The 17,309-nt window shown below is 54.1% G+C and overlaps 1 protein-coding gene across 4 annotated transcripts in view; it reads right to left on the bottom strand.

The window, feature by feature from the left end:
- Positions 1–17,309, bottom strand: part of RALGDS (ral guanine nucleotide dissociation stimulator) — a 39,307-nt gene that overhangs the window by 9,788 nt on the left and 12,210 nt on the right. For 3 of the 4 annotated variants that reach the window (XM_042878856.1, XM_042878859.1, XM_042878857.1), the window contains exon 1: positions 9,620–9,936. The exons of the other annotated variant lie outside the window; for it this stretch is intronic. In XM_042878856.1, the coding sequence (XP_042734790.1) occupies positions 9,620–9,787 (168 nt within the window). In that variant the 5' untranslated portion in view covers positions 9,788–9,936. Of the gene's footprint in view, positions 1–9,619; positions 9,937–17,309 lie in introns of those variants that run through there. 4 annotated transcript variants of the gene reach the window in all.

Raw genomic sequence — 17,309 nt, 5'->3', positions numbered from 1 at the left:
GTGAACGCTGTGGGAGTTCACCCCCTGAAATACGAACTGGCGGCCGCACCAGATGGCCCGCCTGCTTTTCCAGCTCCTCGGAGCCGCGTTTCGCCCTGGGCTGTGTGAGCAATGCTGAGCTCTGGCCCTCGGTTCAAAGCCGTGCTGACTACAGCGGGGAGGAATTCCTGCTCCGTGCAATAAACTCTTCTGCTCTCGGGCGCGTGTTCTGGTACACAGCGCGGCGCTGAGCCCACGTCTGCACATGGGGCTTCAATAACGAGCAAGAGGATTCAGGCAAGGTTTGAGAGCCTGGAGGAAGGGCTGCGGTGCAAGGAACAAGGCATGGAGCAGCAGGAGCTTGCCTGCATCGGCACAATGGGGGGAAACGCCAAACCTGAACAGCAAAGAAAACACTGGCTAGGAAACTATGTTTTGGAAAGCCTTGGAGATGAGTCACGGGGGTGGTTTTGGTAAGACAGGAGCGCAGTGCAGGATTAAGTGAGAGCATGACAACGCTCCTGTGCATCACACACCATTACCCCACAGTTACCAGGTCTTAAGAGCTCCGCTCCCACGTGGCCCTGGGTAAGCGTGCTGGCTTCCAAAGACACAAAATAATGAACTGTTAGTGGAAAAAGGTATTCATTTCAGCACACGTGGAAGAGACAAAACTGCTTAAAGCGCTTTCACTGATGCTCCCTGAGCAACAGCTGGTTGAAAGCTCAGGATGGCTGCCTTGCTCGGCTTCCTTTCAGCTCTGCAACACAGAACTTGAGTTCTATAGGTGGGCACAGTGCAGCACAGACCCGTCCGTGGCACATCCCTGACTCAGCAGAGAATTGCTTGAGCTGGAGTTCCCCACTGAAGCTCTGCATTTGCACAGGTTCAAAAGCCAGATGAAAGCCAAAATTGGGGGTTGGACTTCGCAGCCTCCAGTCCCTTCTTGTAATAACGCCTTCCACCAGCAATGGGAAATTGGCTCTTTCAGACAGAAAAGAAACCAAGGACATACCCTCGTGGTTTCCAACAGCTCTGAGTTAACTTTCATTTCATCCCCAGAAACAGATCCTGACCCCACGCAATGCACAGCAATAACTTTGGGGCCTCTTATGTAAAGCAAAACGGACAGCGTTATGTAAAGGAAACTGGAAACAAAAAGCCACCCCCATCTAGTGAAAGGAAAACAACTTCAGTTCCGCGAACCACAGAGAGACCACAAAAGCAGAAGCACCCCCCATCCTGCCCACACAAAACGCATGCAGCACAACACCCTTCCTCATGGGGACTTCCAGTGCAAAATCCCGGCAGATGTTGTTCCCTCCATGGCAGGTTGGGATCATCCCATCTGCTCCTCAGCCATTTCCTTTCCCTGGCCACGCTCAGGAAGCCCGCAGAGCTGGTGGGTGATGATGTGATTTGCAGAAAGGTGCCTAGTGCTGCAGTATCCACAGCTGCCAACACCATCACTGTGCTATGCTGGGTATCGAGGCTTTCCATCAGACCTTGGCAGGTCGATCTCAGGCTGTGTCCCTTTTCCCTTGTGCTGTGCTGCATTGCTCCAGTGGAGCTCAAATCCCGGCCCCACACAGTGCTGCAGCACCGGGGTGATGGGCAGACAGACGGATGTGTTTTCTTCTTTGACTTTTTGACGTTCTCCGCCTTCCTTCCTGCCTGCTCCGAGCCACTTCAGACCAGGAACGGATCCAACATAAAATAACAACAAAGGGGGAAACAGGAAAAGAACAGAAAAAGGGCCAGAAGCGAAGCTTCAGCCGGCTGTGAAAAGGGACTGTTTTTGCCAGGACACCCGGACAGCAGCGACAGCTGGGGGGCTGTTCTCACCCATCAGCTGCTTGGCACTGCAGCCCAGGCTCCCTGACACACACAGCTCCAGGAGTTGAAGCAGGAGAAGCTGCAATGGGGAGCAGCTGTGCATCCCAAAGCAGCTGGGTGGGCAGAAGGAGGGCATCCCCAGCCACCCCAATTTGCCTGTCAGGAGGGTTTGATCCCTCTTTCATTGGGGTCTGCCCAAGCCTGGTAGCAGGTCACATGGAACAGAATCACAGAATCATTAGGGTTGGAAAAAACCACTAAGATCACCGAGTCCAACTCCAACCCATCCCCAACTGCCACATCTAATCCCACTTGCCGTGCTGGTGTCGATAACCCAGCATGGCTGCAGAGAATACGCAAAGGCAGCTGCCTCTGCCTGCCTGGTTTAGTAAGAAGAGAAAGGAGGATATGGTACAAAGGCATCTTGTGACTCGTACGCAGTGAGTCAGTGGCTGGAGAGAGGATTAGGAGCTCAGCGCTCAAGTCCAGAAACGAGACAGAGCAGATATGCAGAATTCCTCCTCCATTTGCATTTGTTTTGTTTTCAAAGAAAACTGCGAGCCTTCCCACATGTCAGAACTTCGCTCTTTTTATGGTCTGGAAATCAAGAGTCCAAAGCTGGGTAAAAATGCTGCATGCCCACTCCATCCCCAGCAACCTCAAGGGGATCGGCCATGGGGACAACAGCTCCATCTGCCACCCGTGGTGTCCACGTAACCCCACGCTTCCTACACAGGGACGTGCTGAAGCACAGCAGCAAACTGACTGCAGCAGGTTTTGCTTCCTCTCTACGTCCACGGAAAAAGCATCCAGCCGACACAGCACTTCCAGCTCTTGCTCCACTTTGCTTTGCTGTGAGTTCGTGAGCGCTCCGGCGTGCGCTCCTGCAGCATCCCAGCTCAGCACCAACACCCACAAGGCTGGGGCTGAATCCAAGGGACATAGCTGGGGCTGTGCTGGGAGAGCAATGGCTGTGAAAGTGCCTGGAACCCACAGGGTAATTGCTGGAAGTGAAACCAGCACTGTGTGACTGGTGGATAAAATATTAATGTGTAGCACTCTGTAAGAGTAAGCACAGCTCGAGTGGCTCGCAGCAAGCTGGGAACAACGGTCTGTGTTTCACTAAGAGGGAACAGAGGAATTTGGAAGGAACTCGCAGAAACAAGGTCAAAAAGTGAAATGCATTTTTTGTTTAAGTCCCACGCAGTGCGAGAGCCCTGCAATGCCTTGTTTGAATGTAAAGAGAAACAGGCGTGTGCCCCAAGCAGGCCCAAACCTACAGGGTTTCATGTCACCCTGCTGACCCTGATGCTGAAATGTGCCCCTTTTTGCACCACCTGCATCCCAAAGGTGTTTGCAAACAGCCGGCATGCAGAGCCCACTGACCTCACTTGGGATGTGCCTCACTGAATTCTGAGTTATGTTATCCCATGTGTTTCTGATTACAGGACCAGCACAGGGCACAGATCTCTTAGTGGTCTCAATTCCAGCACAATGCCTGTCTCTGGCCTATATCAACACTTACAAACAAGACAGTTCACCTACCCCAAATCTCTGCATTCCCAGAGACACAAAGCCACAAACACATATCCTCCCGCTCTTGGTTTGCAGCCTGTGTCCCTGTCTAGACAGCCAAAAACTTAATTTTAAGCAACATCAGCTGCTCCAAAACCAGGTTCCACTGCCAAATCTCCCCTCAGCCCTACCACATGGGTGACCCACATGGAGGCAGTGCACACCTGGGGGAGATGGCTGAGCTTTGCCATTCCCAGCAGGCCAGATAACTCCCACATAGCTGTGCACCAACTCAATGGCTGCGGCTTGCAAAGAGAAAAACAGAGCTCTGCAGTTCCATCATTTCTAAGGCGTGCAGATTGGGATGGACAATCTGGAGGCTATCCAAGAACCACAGCCCTGTCTAGAGATTGAAACACGAGCACAGCCAATGAGCCCAGATCACCCCATGCCCAAAATCCCAGAGGAGGAAGACAAGGAAGATGCCGCTGGGCTCCCACCCTGCAAAGGGCACAACTTTGGGCTCTCTCCCAGCCCAACTCAATGCTACCACTGTGCGTGCGTGTCCACGGCGGGCTGACCCAGTAAACAGCTGAAGCAGAGAAAATGCATGAACAATCCAGGGCAGGGAGGCAGGGCGAGGGGCTGCCGGCAATAGGCATAAAAGCAGCGCTTTGTTTGCTGGCCGTGCCCCCAGCTCCCACCCTGCAGTGTGACGTCGCAGCCTCCATTTGCTGCGCAGCCGCAGGCTGACCCCGACTGCTCCCAGCCTCCCTCCGACCCATGGATGCCCAGCCACGGTTTCCCTGTGCTCGGGGGGGAGCTGAACAGGGGATGTTTTCACTTTGCACGTTTTCCCTTTGCGCCTTTTCCCCTCTGCGCCTTTTCCTTTCGCACATTTTCCCTCTGCGTGGTTCCCTGCGGCAGCTTTGCTGCTTTGTAGGAAGAACAACACTTTTGCCTTGTAATCAAGGAACTCTCAGCTTCAGAGCATTACTTAACTAAGTGTCAACGAGCAGGAGGTGCTACATAAGCAGGTATAGAGGCAGGAGTCAACATGCCGGCACCTGGGGGGCCTGCAGTCAGGATGCAAAGTCAACTACATGGTCTGATTTCCACAGCTGAAGCCACTGAGGGTTTAATTTTAATTGGCACCTTTGGAGAGAAAACAACTGGAGAAAAAAAAAAAAAAAACAACAAAAATCAAGCTGTTGTCAAGTGCCTGAACTTGCACTTTGGAGCCCTGCCCTGAGAAATGGGTGTGTGTGCATCCCAGGGGAGGAAGGGGGTGCCCAGGGAGGGTGAACCCCCTCAGCCCCAACTCTCTCCCCCGGTTCCCAGCAGAATCCCAGCCCCATTCCCTCAGCTGCCCCTGTCTGAGCAGCAGCCACAGCGACCTGCAGCAAACCCTGCTGTCAGAGTTCCCCAAAATCTGGAGGTGGAGAGCAGACAGCTTCATGCAGCCCTCCCCTTCAAAGTGAAAATACAAATCTGATGTGGGACAGTAGGGGTACACCAGCTCCTTCCATATAAAGCTCCTACCGTGGCCCTGGCCTAAGAGGGGTCAACCCCCCAAACACTCCCACCCCTTTAGAGCCAAGTTTTGCAGGAGAATGAGCAGGATGGGGAGAGAGGGGGTGTGTGGGACACCCCCCAAGGAACACCCTTGGCAGTGGGGTGATGCTCTAAGTCACAGCAGAGCTGCAGGAGCGCAGGCTGTTCTGCTGCCAGCTCCCTCTGCTGCAACTGGGATGGGATGTAGCAACCTGTGTCATCCAGACCATCAGAACATCACCCCTGGGACCCCCATAACAAAGCCACACACGTCCCTCAGCAGCCCCAATGCACACAGCCACCCACAGAGCTTTTTATGCAACATCTTTCACTGAAACCCTTTTTTTTTTTTTTGGCCCAGGCTGGAAGGTGAGGTTTGGGATCCAAACCAACCACGTGCAGCATCCCTAGAGCTCCCCGCAGATAAGTGCTGCCCCTGGCAGCCCCCTGCCATGCTCTGCCCAGCGTGGCCTCCTGAGCTGAGCTGTGACTCCAAAACAGCCCCAACCAAAGCCACATCACTTCACAAACCAAAACATCGACTTCAGAGGCGAGGCGGGCACGGGCTCTCAGCTTTCGGGTCACCATGGAGACACAACCGCTGCAAAGAGCAGGGAAATGCCTCGTGGTTTTGCTCCCTACATGAAAAGCAGCTCTGGTAAGATGGGTAGCAAGCCCTTTAAAGCCAGGTCTGCACGCAGGCACTCAGCTCAGCTGCTCGTTGTTAAAGTGTGGTTAGCAGAAAGAAAAGCCACGCTAAAAATAAGGCCTCAGCATTCCAGATTCCAATGACTTTCCTCCCCAGTCTGCGCCATGTGTGAGCCAAAACAACTCTTTTCCTTCACCACCAGCCCTAGGAAACACCTCAGCCACGTCCATCCCACCTCTGCCACCCCAGCACAGATCGCATCCACATCCCAGTGGCATAACAGGAGCAAACACCCTACTGACCATAAGACATACCAAGCACTCTGGTTATCTGATAACAAAAGTGCTGTGCTGTATGAATCCGTACCAACGAATGTAGCTATTGGCTGTAAGGGATTGTTTGCAAAACGCCATAAGCACCAAACAAACCAAACCCCATTAGGAGGCGCAGTGATTTTTGTGCTGCAGTCACTGCTTCATCATAGTATCATTAAGGTTGGAAAGGACCACTGAGATCATCAAGTCCGGTCATCAACCCATCACCACCATGCCCATTATTGCCTCAAAGGAGAGCGGCACTGACCCCAACCCCAACCCCAATGCCAACCCCAACCCCAATCTGCCCCATTCACACTCCTGTCCCTCACTTCCCCCCCTAGAGCCAATCCCCAGGGAGCAGCCACATTGCTCCCAGGGCTCCAGGCTTCCCTCACTTAACGGCTCATAAGCAAAGCCAAACACAACAGTACTGCAGAGCATTGGGGCTGATGTGATGAGTGGCTCAGTCCATGTGCTGGGACAGGAACAAGACAAACTCCAGCAATTCCAGGAGCCCTATTTGAGATAGGACAAGGATGCTGCCAATAGGTCTAAGCACTGCACAGGAACAGTAGAGGATAAACAAATCCGTGCATGGATCCTGCTGCAGCCAGCTCAGAGTCCAAATCCTGCTCCTTGGAAATGGCATTCCCTCCCCTTTTTTGCTGGTCTGTGGGAGATAGAGAAATATTTGAGAACTGAAACAGCCTGGCTGCAAGTATGCATTCAAGTAAAAGGAACACAACTTGAAAAATTGCCACTCAGGCAGCTCTGGAGATAACAGCACTGGGGAAAAGCACAAGCAGGGAATGCCCAGCCCTTACGTGTGGTCTGGAGTGACCTAAATATGTGCTCCTTCAATTATACATCCCTGGGGGGGATGTGATGGCTGGCAATTAGAGGCAGAAGGGTGATGGAGCTCATCCTATGGCCAGACCAACTCACTCCAGCCCAAACTGGGGTGGATTGCAGCTGGGACCCCAGCACTGAAACAGAAGGGCTGGACAAGCAGTACAACCCCAGAGCTCTGCAGTCATTTTGCTCTTTTCCTACAGAATCTGAGCTCATTCCACACCCATATCTGAGCACAAGAAAGCTTAGGAATCTTCCAAGTTCACATTTAGTTGCTCTGCCTGGGAACCCCTTGTCCATAGCTAGAAAACAAATGGCCATAGGAGAGCCATAGTAAGATCATGGGGCCCTGGAGCAGCACAAGTGGAGACTGTAGGGCCAGAGAGGGCTAAACAAGATTTCAGTTTCCAGGGCTGCTAATCTGGGATTACAAACCTGCTAAAACCTCGTTCAGATCCCAGTCCCGGAGGGTTTCCTGCCCTATGGAAACAGGGCATGCAACACAACCCTTATCCAAACACATGGTGAAGCTCTCTCCAGCTTCTCTTAGTGATATCAAACAATCATCAGAAACTCCTCCCACCTCCTCGCTCCCTTCCTGCACTCCCATCTCAGCCAGCTCCCGGCTCACCCAACCCTTCTGGCCAGGAGCCACAAGCAGGTCCCTCTCCAGCAGCACTGACAGATGATGTCCATCCTGCAGATTGCACAGGGGATATCGGGTGGTGCCTCGGGGAGGGACACGGGCTGTGAGAAAAGGATCCTCTTCCATTGGAAGTGGAAAGAAAATGGCTTTTAAGTGAGATCTTCACCCCTCCTTCCCTGCCGTAAAGCACCAGCACTGACCTCCGAGGCATCTGGGCTGAGCAATTCAAGTTTTCGAGGATGTGTTTAGCAACTGAGAAATCTCCCAATTGTTCAGAAAACAAACAGAGCCAAAATAACCACAATCCAAGAGTTTTCAATAGCCCTCACCACTTACACGGAGGTTGGGCAGTGCCAGCCCCAGTCTGTGTTTGGAGCATGGAGCAGGAGGGCCCCCACACTCATAGCACTGATTTGGGCAGGACTGGAAGCAGGAAGGTCCAAGTAAAAGGCAAGCAAAGCAGCACTGGAGATCGTTGGCTTAAAAACTGCCATTCCCCACAGCTAAAACCAGTTCAAGAGCCCTCGGACCTCCGAGCAATACAGGATGGGGAGGATTTGAATAATCCATCTTCTCCTCCCCAGATCCATCTTGCAGAGTAACCTCACCCGAGCCTTATAGCCAGGCTGCTGCCAGCACATTTGCCACAACAACTCTATTTAATTTTTGTCCCCTTTCAGCGTGCCTTTCCCCAGCTGTGTGCTGCAGTGACAGCAAGCCAATCCTGCTGCACGCAGTGAGCGCTGCATCCCACTCCAGGATGTGCTTTTTGGGGCTGCTCTGCTCTCACACAGCCACATCATGGCCCAGAGCAGACATCTCCAGGACACGGCCAATGGGCTGAACGGTGGGGATGGTTTGATGGTTGGACTTGATGATCTTAGAATAGTTGGGGCCATGCAATGCTGCTCCTCAGCCTCATAACTTTGTTTTGCAGCCCCAGGGTTGCCTCCTGTGGGGTGCATGGGGTGGCTGACCCCAAGGGGAGAAGCACAGGAGCCCCCATTCTGCCCCCTCCCTGCTCCTCCTGCATCCCTGCCAGCACCGCGGCCCCGTGCAGCCTCCCGGAGAGCAGCAGGCCGCAGGGGCTGGACTTCCTGCCAGACATAACATGAACCAGATGATGTGCTGTGAACAATGTCAGCACACCCACCCCCAGGAGAGAGAAGCAGGGGAAAAAGGGGGGGGGGGGGGGGGAGAGCAAGCTGGAGAGAGTTTTCATGAGCTGACAAATCCCTGCTGCCAGGCCAGAGGTGAAGCGATAGGGCTGGAGCCAGCAATGATCCCGTACAGCCTGACCAGGAATTTCCACTGTGGGTTATGGGGTAGGAATGGAATCGCCGTTCTGAAGCGATGCCGGATATCTGCACGGAACTCAGTGGTTCCGCGGGGCGTCCCTTGTTCTCCCCCCCCCCCCCCCCCCCCCCCCCCCCCGCCCCCCCCCCCGCACCCCACGGGCCCCGGGGGGGGCCCCCCCCCCCCCCCCCCCCCCCCCCCCCCCTCACCAGCATCCAGAGCCACAAAACACATCTGCAGCTGGCTCTGCACCCAGCCCAGCCCCTGACCTCGCCGATGTTAACCCCTGTGCCTCCAGCCTGCAGGGCTCCATGCTGCTGGGAATGCCCAAACCTCCCTCTCCCTCCCAGCACCGCTCGCTCTGAATCAATGACATTCCTGGCACGCAGAAGATGATCACCCATCCCGAAGAGAAAAGCCAGAGCTCTGACTCACGTTATTTTGGGTGCCTCGGTCTCCACCTCCATGCAACAAACTGCTCGGGTTAAGCCACCCAGGATCGAACCCAAAGCAACACCAACATTTTGCATCCTCCAGCAAAGCCCATAACCTTCCCAGAGGACACTTCTGTGGTTTAGACAAGCCCAAAGTCCTTAAGGGCAGATCAGAGCAGCTCTCTGCCTGCAGTAGCTGAGCTGAGATATTAATAAGATTTTTCATAAGACACTAAAAAAAAAACCTTATTTTGAGGTCTGTCCACTTCCCCTGCTGCTTAGAAGAAGGGCAGCCCTTTGCAAAGCCCTGTCTGGCAGCCTGCCCGCCGCTCAGAGCAACAACACCAAGCAGGGCCACTCACTTATTTAATAAATGAAACGAAACAACGCCGCGTTGTCCCACAGCTGTCCCCATGCTTAACTCCGGGAGCTGCCAGAAGGCGAGCACCGCGATCCTCCTGCACCGGGCTGAGCCCCAACCCAACTCATCACAGCACGACCCTCACCTCCCAAATCCCCCCCCCCCCCCCCCCATCCTCACCTCCAGCGGCGGCAGGTCGGGGTCGAGCTGGGTGAAGCTGTGCAGCACTACGGGGCTGTTCTCCCCGGCCACCTCCAGCCTCACGCCGCCCCACAGGCTCCGCGCCCGCCGGCAGCCCTCGAACATGTCGGGGGCGGGCGGGGCGGCATGGTGCCGGCGGCTCACCATGGGCACAGCCACCGCATCCCCGGGCCGGTCCGGGGGGACCGGGATCCCGGGATAACCGGGGACCAGCACCGCCACCGCTCCCGGGATGGGAGAGAAGCTGCCGGAGGGAGCAGCGGTGGAGCAACACGGCTTCACCGAGGGGCCGGGCTGAGAATAAGCGGCGCTTGGATTTCCTCCCCCGCAGCCTCCGCCCGCCCCGGGGGTTGGCCCGGCCCGGCTCGGCTCGGCCCCCGGGGGGAAGGCGCGGGCGGAGGGGGCAGAGCTTCAGCCGGGAGCTGCGGGGGAGCGCGGGATGGGGCAACGCGGAGCCGAGCGAAAGGGGATCGAGGTGGGCGGCAACGGGAGAAGCCGTGCGGGGTGGGACGTCGACCCTGGAGGAGGGTTTTGGTATCGTCAAGCGTTCGTACAGTTCCTAACATCCAGCCCTGGGGTTCAGAGCGCACCACCTCGAACCCACCGCTAAGTATTAACCTAGTGCTTCAGCCGGGCTGCTTCTCATCATCCCGCGAGCTCAGCCCCCACGGTACCATCTGTGCTCAAAGCACCGCCCAGCCCCAGCAGATTTATGGGATGCTGCAATCATTGAACCCCTCGGCTCCTTCCCGGTGCTGGCCCCAAAGTTACAGCCCATGGAACCCGGGGCGCCTTCCCGATGTGCAGGCAACCTGGGGGGCGCAGCAGGGTGCGGAGCAGCAGTGTGTGGCCCTGCAGGGATGCAGAGAAAGGGGAACTGGCCTGGGGTGCAGCAGGGCTGCCGATCCCACTCTGAAGTGTCTCTGAGCTCTCAGGCTGATGCAGAAACCACACAACGTAACTGTTTTCAGAGGCCCAGAGGAACAGGCAGAGCCGTTCCACACTTACTGCACGCACTGAGCTCAGCATCCTCTCACCCTTCCCTGCCCCATCTCCTTCCCTGCCGATAAATGCATGGCAGCTGTTGCTGACACCACCAAAACCCAGACGCTTATGCCTCAGCTCTCTGCACAGCTGAAATAACAGCAGCCTCCCAGCCGTGCAGCCCTGCGGCTTTATTTCCAATGAAAGCATGGATATAGGGGCTGCGTATCCAGATCTGCCCAGGGCACCTCCTGCCTGGGCAGGAAAGGATTAACAAAGCTGAAATACTCCTCAACTTGAAAACGTACCAGGCAGGAGGATGAAGGAGGACAATGCAAGCTATTGTCCCGCTTATCTGGAGCTGCAGAGGGTCAACGGGACCTCCAGGGCTACACTATGGGAAAGGGAATAGAGCCCTGCACAAGGGCTGCACGCAGCCATACAACTTTGAGATGCTCTGTGGGGGTGATGCCAATCCTGACCCTGCATGCCATGCAGCATCGTGTGATGCAGCGAGATGTGCTCTGCAATGCAATGGGTCACATGCAGAGCTGAGCTCGGTGCATGCAGAGATAGGGATTCTCCAGAGCAATCAGTGCTGCCCTCAGGAGCTGCGGGGTCGTGGAGAGAGAAGCCAGGGTTCAGCTCTTGGGGAGGTGAAACTGTGGCCCCACAGCTGGGATGGCTCAGCACTGAGTGCACAGAACACATAGCAGCACTGCTCGTCTGCAGCTGCAAACCTCTGTAGAACCCCCCAGCTTTGTCTGACCTCTACAGAAAGCTGTGGAGCTGTTTGAGGGGTGGCATTCATCCGTCCCTTGGTTGACCACTAAAGATAATTCCAGGAGAGAAACACTTCTGATAATGGATAATAAATAATACAGCGGCAGGAAGGCAATGGTGAGGGTTTAAAAATAGCCAGGCAGTTTCCTTTTCCCTCTCCTGGGAACCTTCTGGGCCTGAAAAGCAAAACACTCCAAGCGGGGTCAGGAACCCCAGTTCAGGATGTTTGCTCAGCACTGCCAACCCCACACACTCAGTCATTGGGGCCGGCACTCCTGAGCACCGTGAGACCCAAAGCAAAGACATGCTCAGGGCTTCTGCTTTGCCTCTGAAGGGTGACCATCAGACAACAGCCTTGGATTCCTCCCCTACAGCTGTGAAGGTCTTAAAAATTTGTGCAAGTTCTCATCTTTGAGGTTCCTTCCAACCCAAGCCATTCTGTGACTCTTGGATTGTCTTACAGGCACGTGACTCCGGGATTGGGGATTTAAGGAAACCATTCACTATTGAACGACTCAGTGAAATAATAATAACAATAAAAATAATCGTTTCATATTTGGCAAACTCAGCAAAAGCTTTTCACAACATGCTGAGCACTTCGTGTTGACGTCAGCTGTGAGCATCAGCAGCAAAGACAGACACAGGCTGCGGGAAACCCCTCGCTTGGTTCCTTCCCATCACTCCACAGTGAGCATTTGGCTGAATAAACACAAACTGGTGCCCCTTCAGATCGCAGATCTGCCCTCATCTGCCACAGCTTGTAGCCCGCAGGCTTCCCCACGTGGCAAATGATGCAGAACAGGCAACAAATGGGCACTTGTGCCAATGCTGAGCCAATGCCCTGGGTGAGCTCAGCGCCTCTGGGGCAGCACTGCAGGTTCAGACCCTACATTTGTCTCAGCACCAGGGCTCAGTGCATGCTCTGAGTTTTCTCCCAGCATACACAAGCTCATCCCATAACCCAGGAGTGCCCCCAGCTCCATCCCACCCTCCCCCAAGCTGCTTTTCCAAGGCCCAGTCTTAGCTGGAAGGTGATGATGATAATGATGATCATTACTGGCATTTCTCATAAAACGAAGAACTAGCACCACTTCCTCATCTATTCCAGGGAAAAACCCTCAGACCTTGTGCAAGAAGGGAACCTGATGTCACCGCCGCACTCAGCACACCCTAACACTGATGTGAAGTTACAGCACCGCTCCCAAAATCCAGGAACCAACAGATCCCAGCCAGCTCTCCTAACGATCATCAGTGCCTAACGAAGGAAGCACACCAACTCCCCTGGCATTAGGAGTTCACCTCTCCACCCCACACTGCTGCACTTCATCCTGCAGCCCTGTGCACAGCTGGGCACAGCATCTCCTGCAGAGCCCCACAAATTTGGAAGGCAAAGCAGCTTGCAGGAACATTTTCACCCCATCCTACTTCTTATCTTTGACAGCTGGACTAAATGATCTTAGAGGTCTCTTCCAACCTTTGTAATTCCACGGTTCATACCAATCCACTTTGCCATGGTATTGGAGCACCTTCTGTTCAGGGTTGATAACTTCAACCTCTGGTTTTCAGACCTGCAGACCTCTGAGTATGGAGCAGAACGCTGCCAGTAAGGGGAATCAAGGCATTTTCTGAGGAATGTTCACTGAACTTCTGGCTCCAAGGTCGGCTGAAGCCTGACATGCTGCAGACACTCATGCGTATTTCTTGCACTGTGTGTCTTTGAAGGCAGTGTTTTTCTCATTGCTGCCTTTCTGCCAGAGTGTTTTTGTCAGCTCATGTAACAAACACCACTTCAGGTACTCATAACCAAAAGGAAAACAGGAAACCCCTTCTTTCTGTGTTGCTTAGCAATCAGCATACAGCCAGCTTGGGGCTCCTGGCTGCACTGAGTTGTAGCTTCCACCTTTGCTCGGCTGATAGAAGGGAAAGGACAAAGCACTGGTATGAAAGAGAAGAGCTATGAAGCCACAGAAACAGGCTGGGAAAGTCATGGATGGGTGTAACCCCTAAAGAGAGGATAAATTCTTCTCTGAAATCAAAACATGCAATAGAAAAATAGGGTGACATCATCAGAAGCCATTACATATATAGAAATACAGCTCTGGCCATCGCTGCAGCACCAACAAAGTGCTCTGAGCCCTGCGGGGTCCCTCTGCACTGCTTCCCAAAGGGAACAGAATCCACAGAGGAACATGGATGGGATGGGAGCTCAGCCTCTCAGACCCACACTCAAGGGCAGGGAGTACATTTTTCCAGCGATGGTAAATAGCCAAAATGACGCTTTCAGCTGAATTGTGTAAAAGGAGGCTCTCAGAAACACGAGGATCTGGCACCGGATCAATAGAGAACTCCCAGTGGATAACAAAGAAACGTTGCTCATTGCCAGTGTGCTTTCCAGCCCTGCTCTCACCCCTCCTCCGGCCCATTTAGTGCAGTTAGCCCAGAACAGGATTGAGGTGGTGCACATTGAAATCTCAGATCCTGGAAACGCAGCACTAAGGTGAACCTGCACACAGCATTAATGCTAGAAGTACACAAGCAAGGGTACTCAAAGAAATCCAGTTAAACAGGAACAAAGCCCTTCAGTGGCAGCTATGGAAAGGGGATGTTCCAACAATGGTTCTGCATGGGGGAAAGCATACAGCAGAAGCTGTTATGGCACGAGCACAGGGAGGCAGAGCTCCTATGGAAGGACAGCATCTGACAGAGACAGCCCAGGGAAAATTCCTCTCTGTCCAGGCTGGGATGTGGAGAGCAGATATGGACAGAGTCTGTCAGTGCTGACCAAGCGAGCAGCAGGAGAGGAGCCTGGAAGTGCTGAAAGCCCAGACCTCGGTATTACCCCTACAACACATACAGCCAAATGGCTTAAAAGTCAATTAGGAACTGCAAAAGTCTGTTGGCCACCGCAGGTATTGGTAAACCCTCAGAACAAAGGAGGCTTTAACACCAAAATTTTCCTCTCTCTCGGTAATGACCACTTTAAAGGTTTCCGCCCCACATTGTTTCAGCAGGGGAAGTCATCCCAGTTGTGCCTCCCAGATTTCCGTGGGGGTTTTATGGCCACACGACCCCACTGGGCCGCCTCCATCCCTCGGAGGGCACTGCTCCTCCTGCCCACCTCAGCTCCACGCACCAAAGAATTTCGGTTTCCATTAAAATAACATTGCCATCCTGTGAGCCTAAAATTGCACAAAACTGAGAGCGAAAGCGTTTTTGCGGCTGAAGCGTTTGTAAGCAGTGCCTCCCACGTGGACCTGCTGGTGCTGAACGGCACACAACCTCACGCTGCAGAGGCTCAGAGGAATCCACAGGATTCCCTACCTCCTCTCAGCCATCTCATATTCACACAGATTTAATTGGTCTGCCAACCCTCTGCCAAATCTGCATGATGTTGGGTTCAGAAGTCATTTGGGGAAAGGACGCAGACACAGACAGGCACCCACCAGGGAGAAAGGCCAGAGAATGTGATCCAGGAGGGTCAGGAAGCAGACAGTGAGCACCACAAGCTGCTCCCTATGGGCTGGGTCCAACTTCAATGCCATTCTTGCAGCATCCGAGAGCTTTTCCCACCTCTGATCATGGCTCATGCTGATCAATCCTGTCCTGCACAGCCACCATCCATTTTTGTCACCTCAGCAGCTCACACCATTACGTACACATGGTTAATTACCCCATTTCTATTTGCAATGCACTGCTGAGGAGCTGTGTCAGTGTTTCCATGACACGCAGCGTGGCAGCATGCAGGTGCAACACCAGCCCGGCATGCACTGAGTCACCTTCTTGCAAAATCCAAAGCCCTGCAGAGCTCTGCTTCCCCTCCCAGTCTCAGTGGACATTCAGTGCCACTTGCAAAGCTCTCTACTGTGCAGCCTGGAAATGGAGGCTGGTCAGAGGTCTTCGAAGGGGCTTTGCTGCTGCAATGCAGCCAGCAGAATTGCTAGAGCCATGCCTTGGGCTGACCCCAAAAGAACCAAGGATAGAGGGCAGGGTGGGGCGCAGGCTTTGTGCAGTAGGAAAAGCTGGAGCTGTGCCCTGCAGCCCGTCCCTCTCCTGCCTCGTGTTTCCCCCATCCCTCTGCCAAAGGGGAAGGGAAATCCGGGATTTTCTGCTGCTTTTCAGTAGGGATTTGTCTCCATTTCCTGGCTCCAGCAGTTCGGGGGCTGCCTCAGTATGACCTCCACAGACAGGGACTTCCCATCCCTCAGACCCCGTCCCAATGCCCCACAAGTGCCCCAGCTGTGCAGGTCCGACAGCCTCCAGGCTGCCATGAAAGGCCATTTCTCCTCCATCCTCCCTATCTGGAGCTCTTAACTTGCACATCGTTTCAAGGATGGGAAGCAGAAGTGCAGGGGGAAGGTTGCTATGACAAAAGGAAAATCCTGAACTCTGATAGCAACACACAGAGATGCCCAAGGGGAGAAGAAAAGGGTGAAACAGAAGGAGTATTTTTTAGGATTATTTTTTAAGAGTAAGATTCTTACCATGGAGGCACAGGGGAAGAGGAGCAGTGGGGATGCTGTCCTTGGCCACCATCGGCACCGAGGGAGCACCTGAAGGTTTCGGCCGCGCACCGCAGCTCCCCTCTCAGACAGCCTGTGTGACCCACACACGTGGCCCCAGCAGTTAAAAATACCAAATATCACAAGTTCTGCCCAAACGGAGCCACCAGCACATTACAGCACGGTCATATGATGGAGCGAGAGCTGCTCCTCCGCCAGGCGGGACGGAGCCAACCCTCACTGCATAAATACCAAAATCACGCAATGAAATCACTCTGGGTTAGCATCAGAGCCAGCCCTGGCTGCATCCAGCTGTGCTCCGTGATGGGCTGCAGCACTCAGCTGTCCTGCGAGCACATCACACTGAGACCAAAGGGGCTGTCTGCATCGCACGGAGGCCAGGGCTCCAAGCTGAGCAGCTCCTCAGCACTATTTGCAGCCCAAGTGGTGAAATTCAGCCCTAATTTGCACTCTCACTGTGACGATGCTGGGACATTTCAGAGCACGATGAGAGCGGAGCGTATGTCAGCAGGAAACGAGGGCACTGGGGAAGCCACATCTGAAGGCAGGGCAGGGTCTGGCTCCAGGCAATTAATTGTGCATCTGCTCTGCAGAGACACGTCTGCAGAGTAAAAGCTGCAAGGAGAAGGGCCTCCTGCCTTTGGCCGTCAGACAGAGCTGGTGCTGATGCAGCGGGGAGGAGAAAGAGCAAAGCAGCAGGGAAACTCTCGAGGATGTCACCCTGAACACCACATCACGTCCTCAGTGCGAGTTAGGGAGCAGCGCTGCCAAAGGCAGCAGTGATTGGTGACTTTCTGCCCCATCCCTTTAATAGGGGAATGCTGCTACTGGATAGATGGGCACAGCCTTGCTGGGAGAATTCCCAGAATCCCTGGGATTTTACAGTGCTTTCCTGGATCTCTGCCCTTGCAGACGAGAATTCAGCCTGGGTGACTTCTTGCACAGTTTCCAGCTTTCCTCAAAGAAGCCAAGTGATGATTCATCCCAGTAGAAAGTTTGGCCAAGAGCGGGGATGGAGGGATTTGTTGTTTTTGACTGTAATTGTGGTCAGGAAACAGTCCCAGTGCTTGCTTTCAGCTCCTCCTTCTCGATAACATCTACCATACACAGGCAGTGGAAAAGAAACAGCCTTTGATATAAACACGACAAAGCCTTTGATTCATTGTGGGGCTGTTTGCAGCGGCGGCTTTGGACCAGCACCCGACTCTGCCCCATGACCTGTACAAGCACCAGATCCCCCTTCCACCAGGTGAAAGCCCCTTGCGTGGAACAAAGTGCTGACAGGATGGGTGCTGGGTGCTCGGCCATCAGCAAGGGTTCCCCAATGGGATGGGAGGCTCCATGCCGTGTGTCTGCAGCTCACCCCATTGCCCAAAGGCTCC

The sequence above is a fragment of the Lagopus leucura genome, unplaced genomic scaffold, assembly GCF_019238085.1.
Source record: "Lagopus leucura isolate 7727_CA_CO unplaced genomic scaffold, USGS_WTPT01 Super-Scaffold_100022, whole genome shotgun sequence".
Taxonomy (NCBI): Eukaryota; Metazoa; Chordata; class Aves; order Galliformes; family Phasianidae; genus Lagopus; species Lagopus leucura.
The sequence above is the reverse complement of the archived record's forward strand: the minus strand, read 5'-3'. Positions and strand labels throughout refer to the sequence as shown.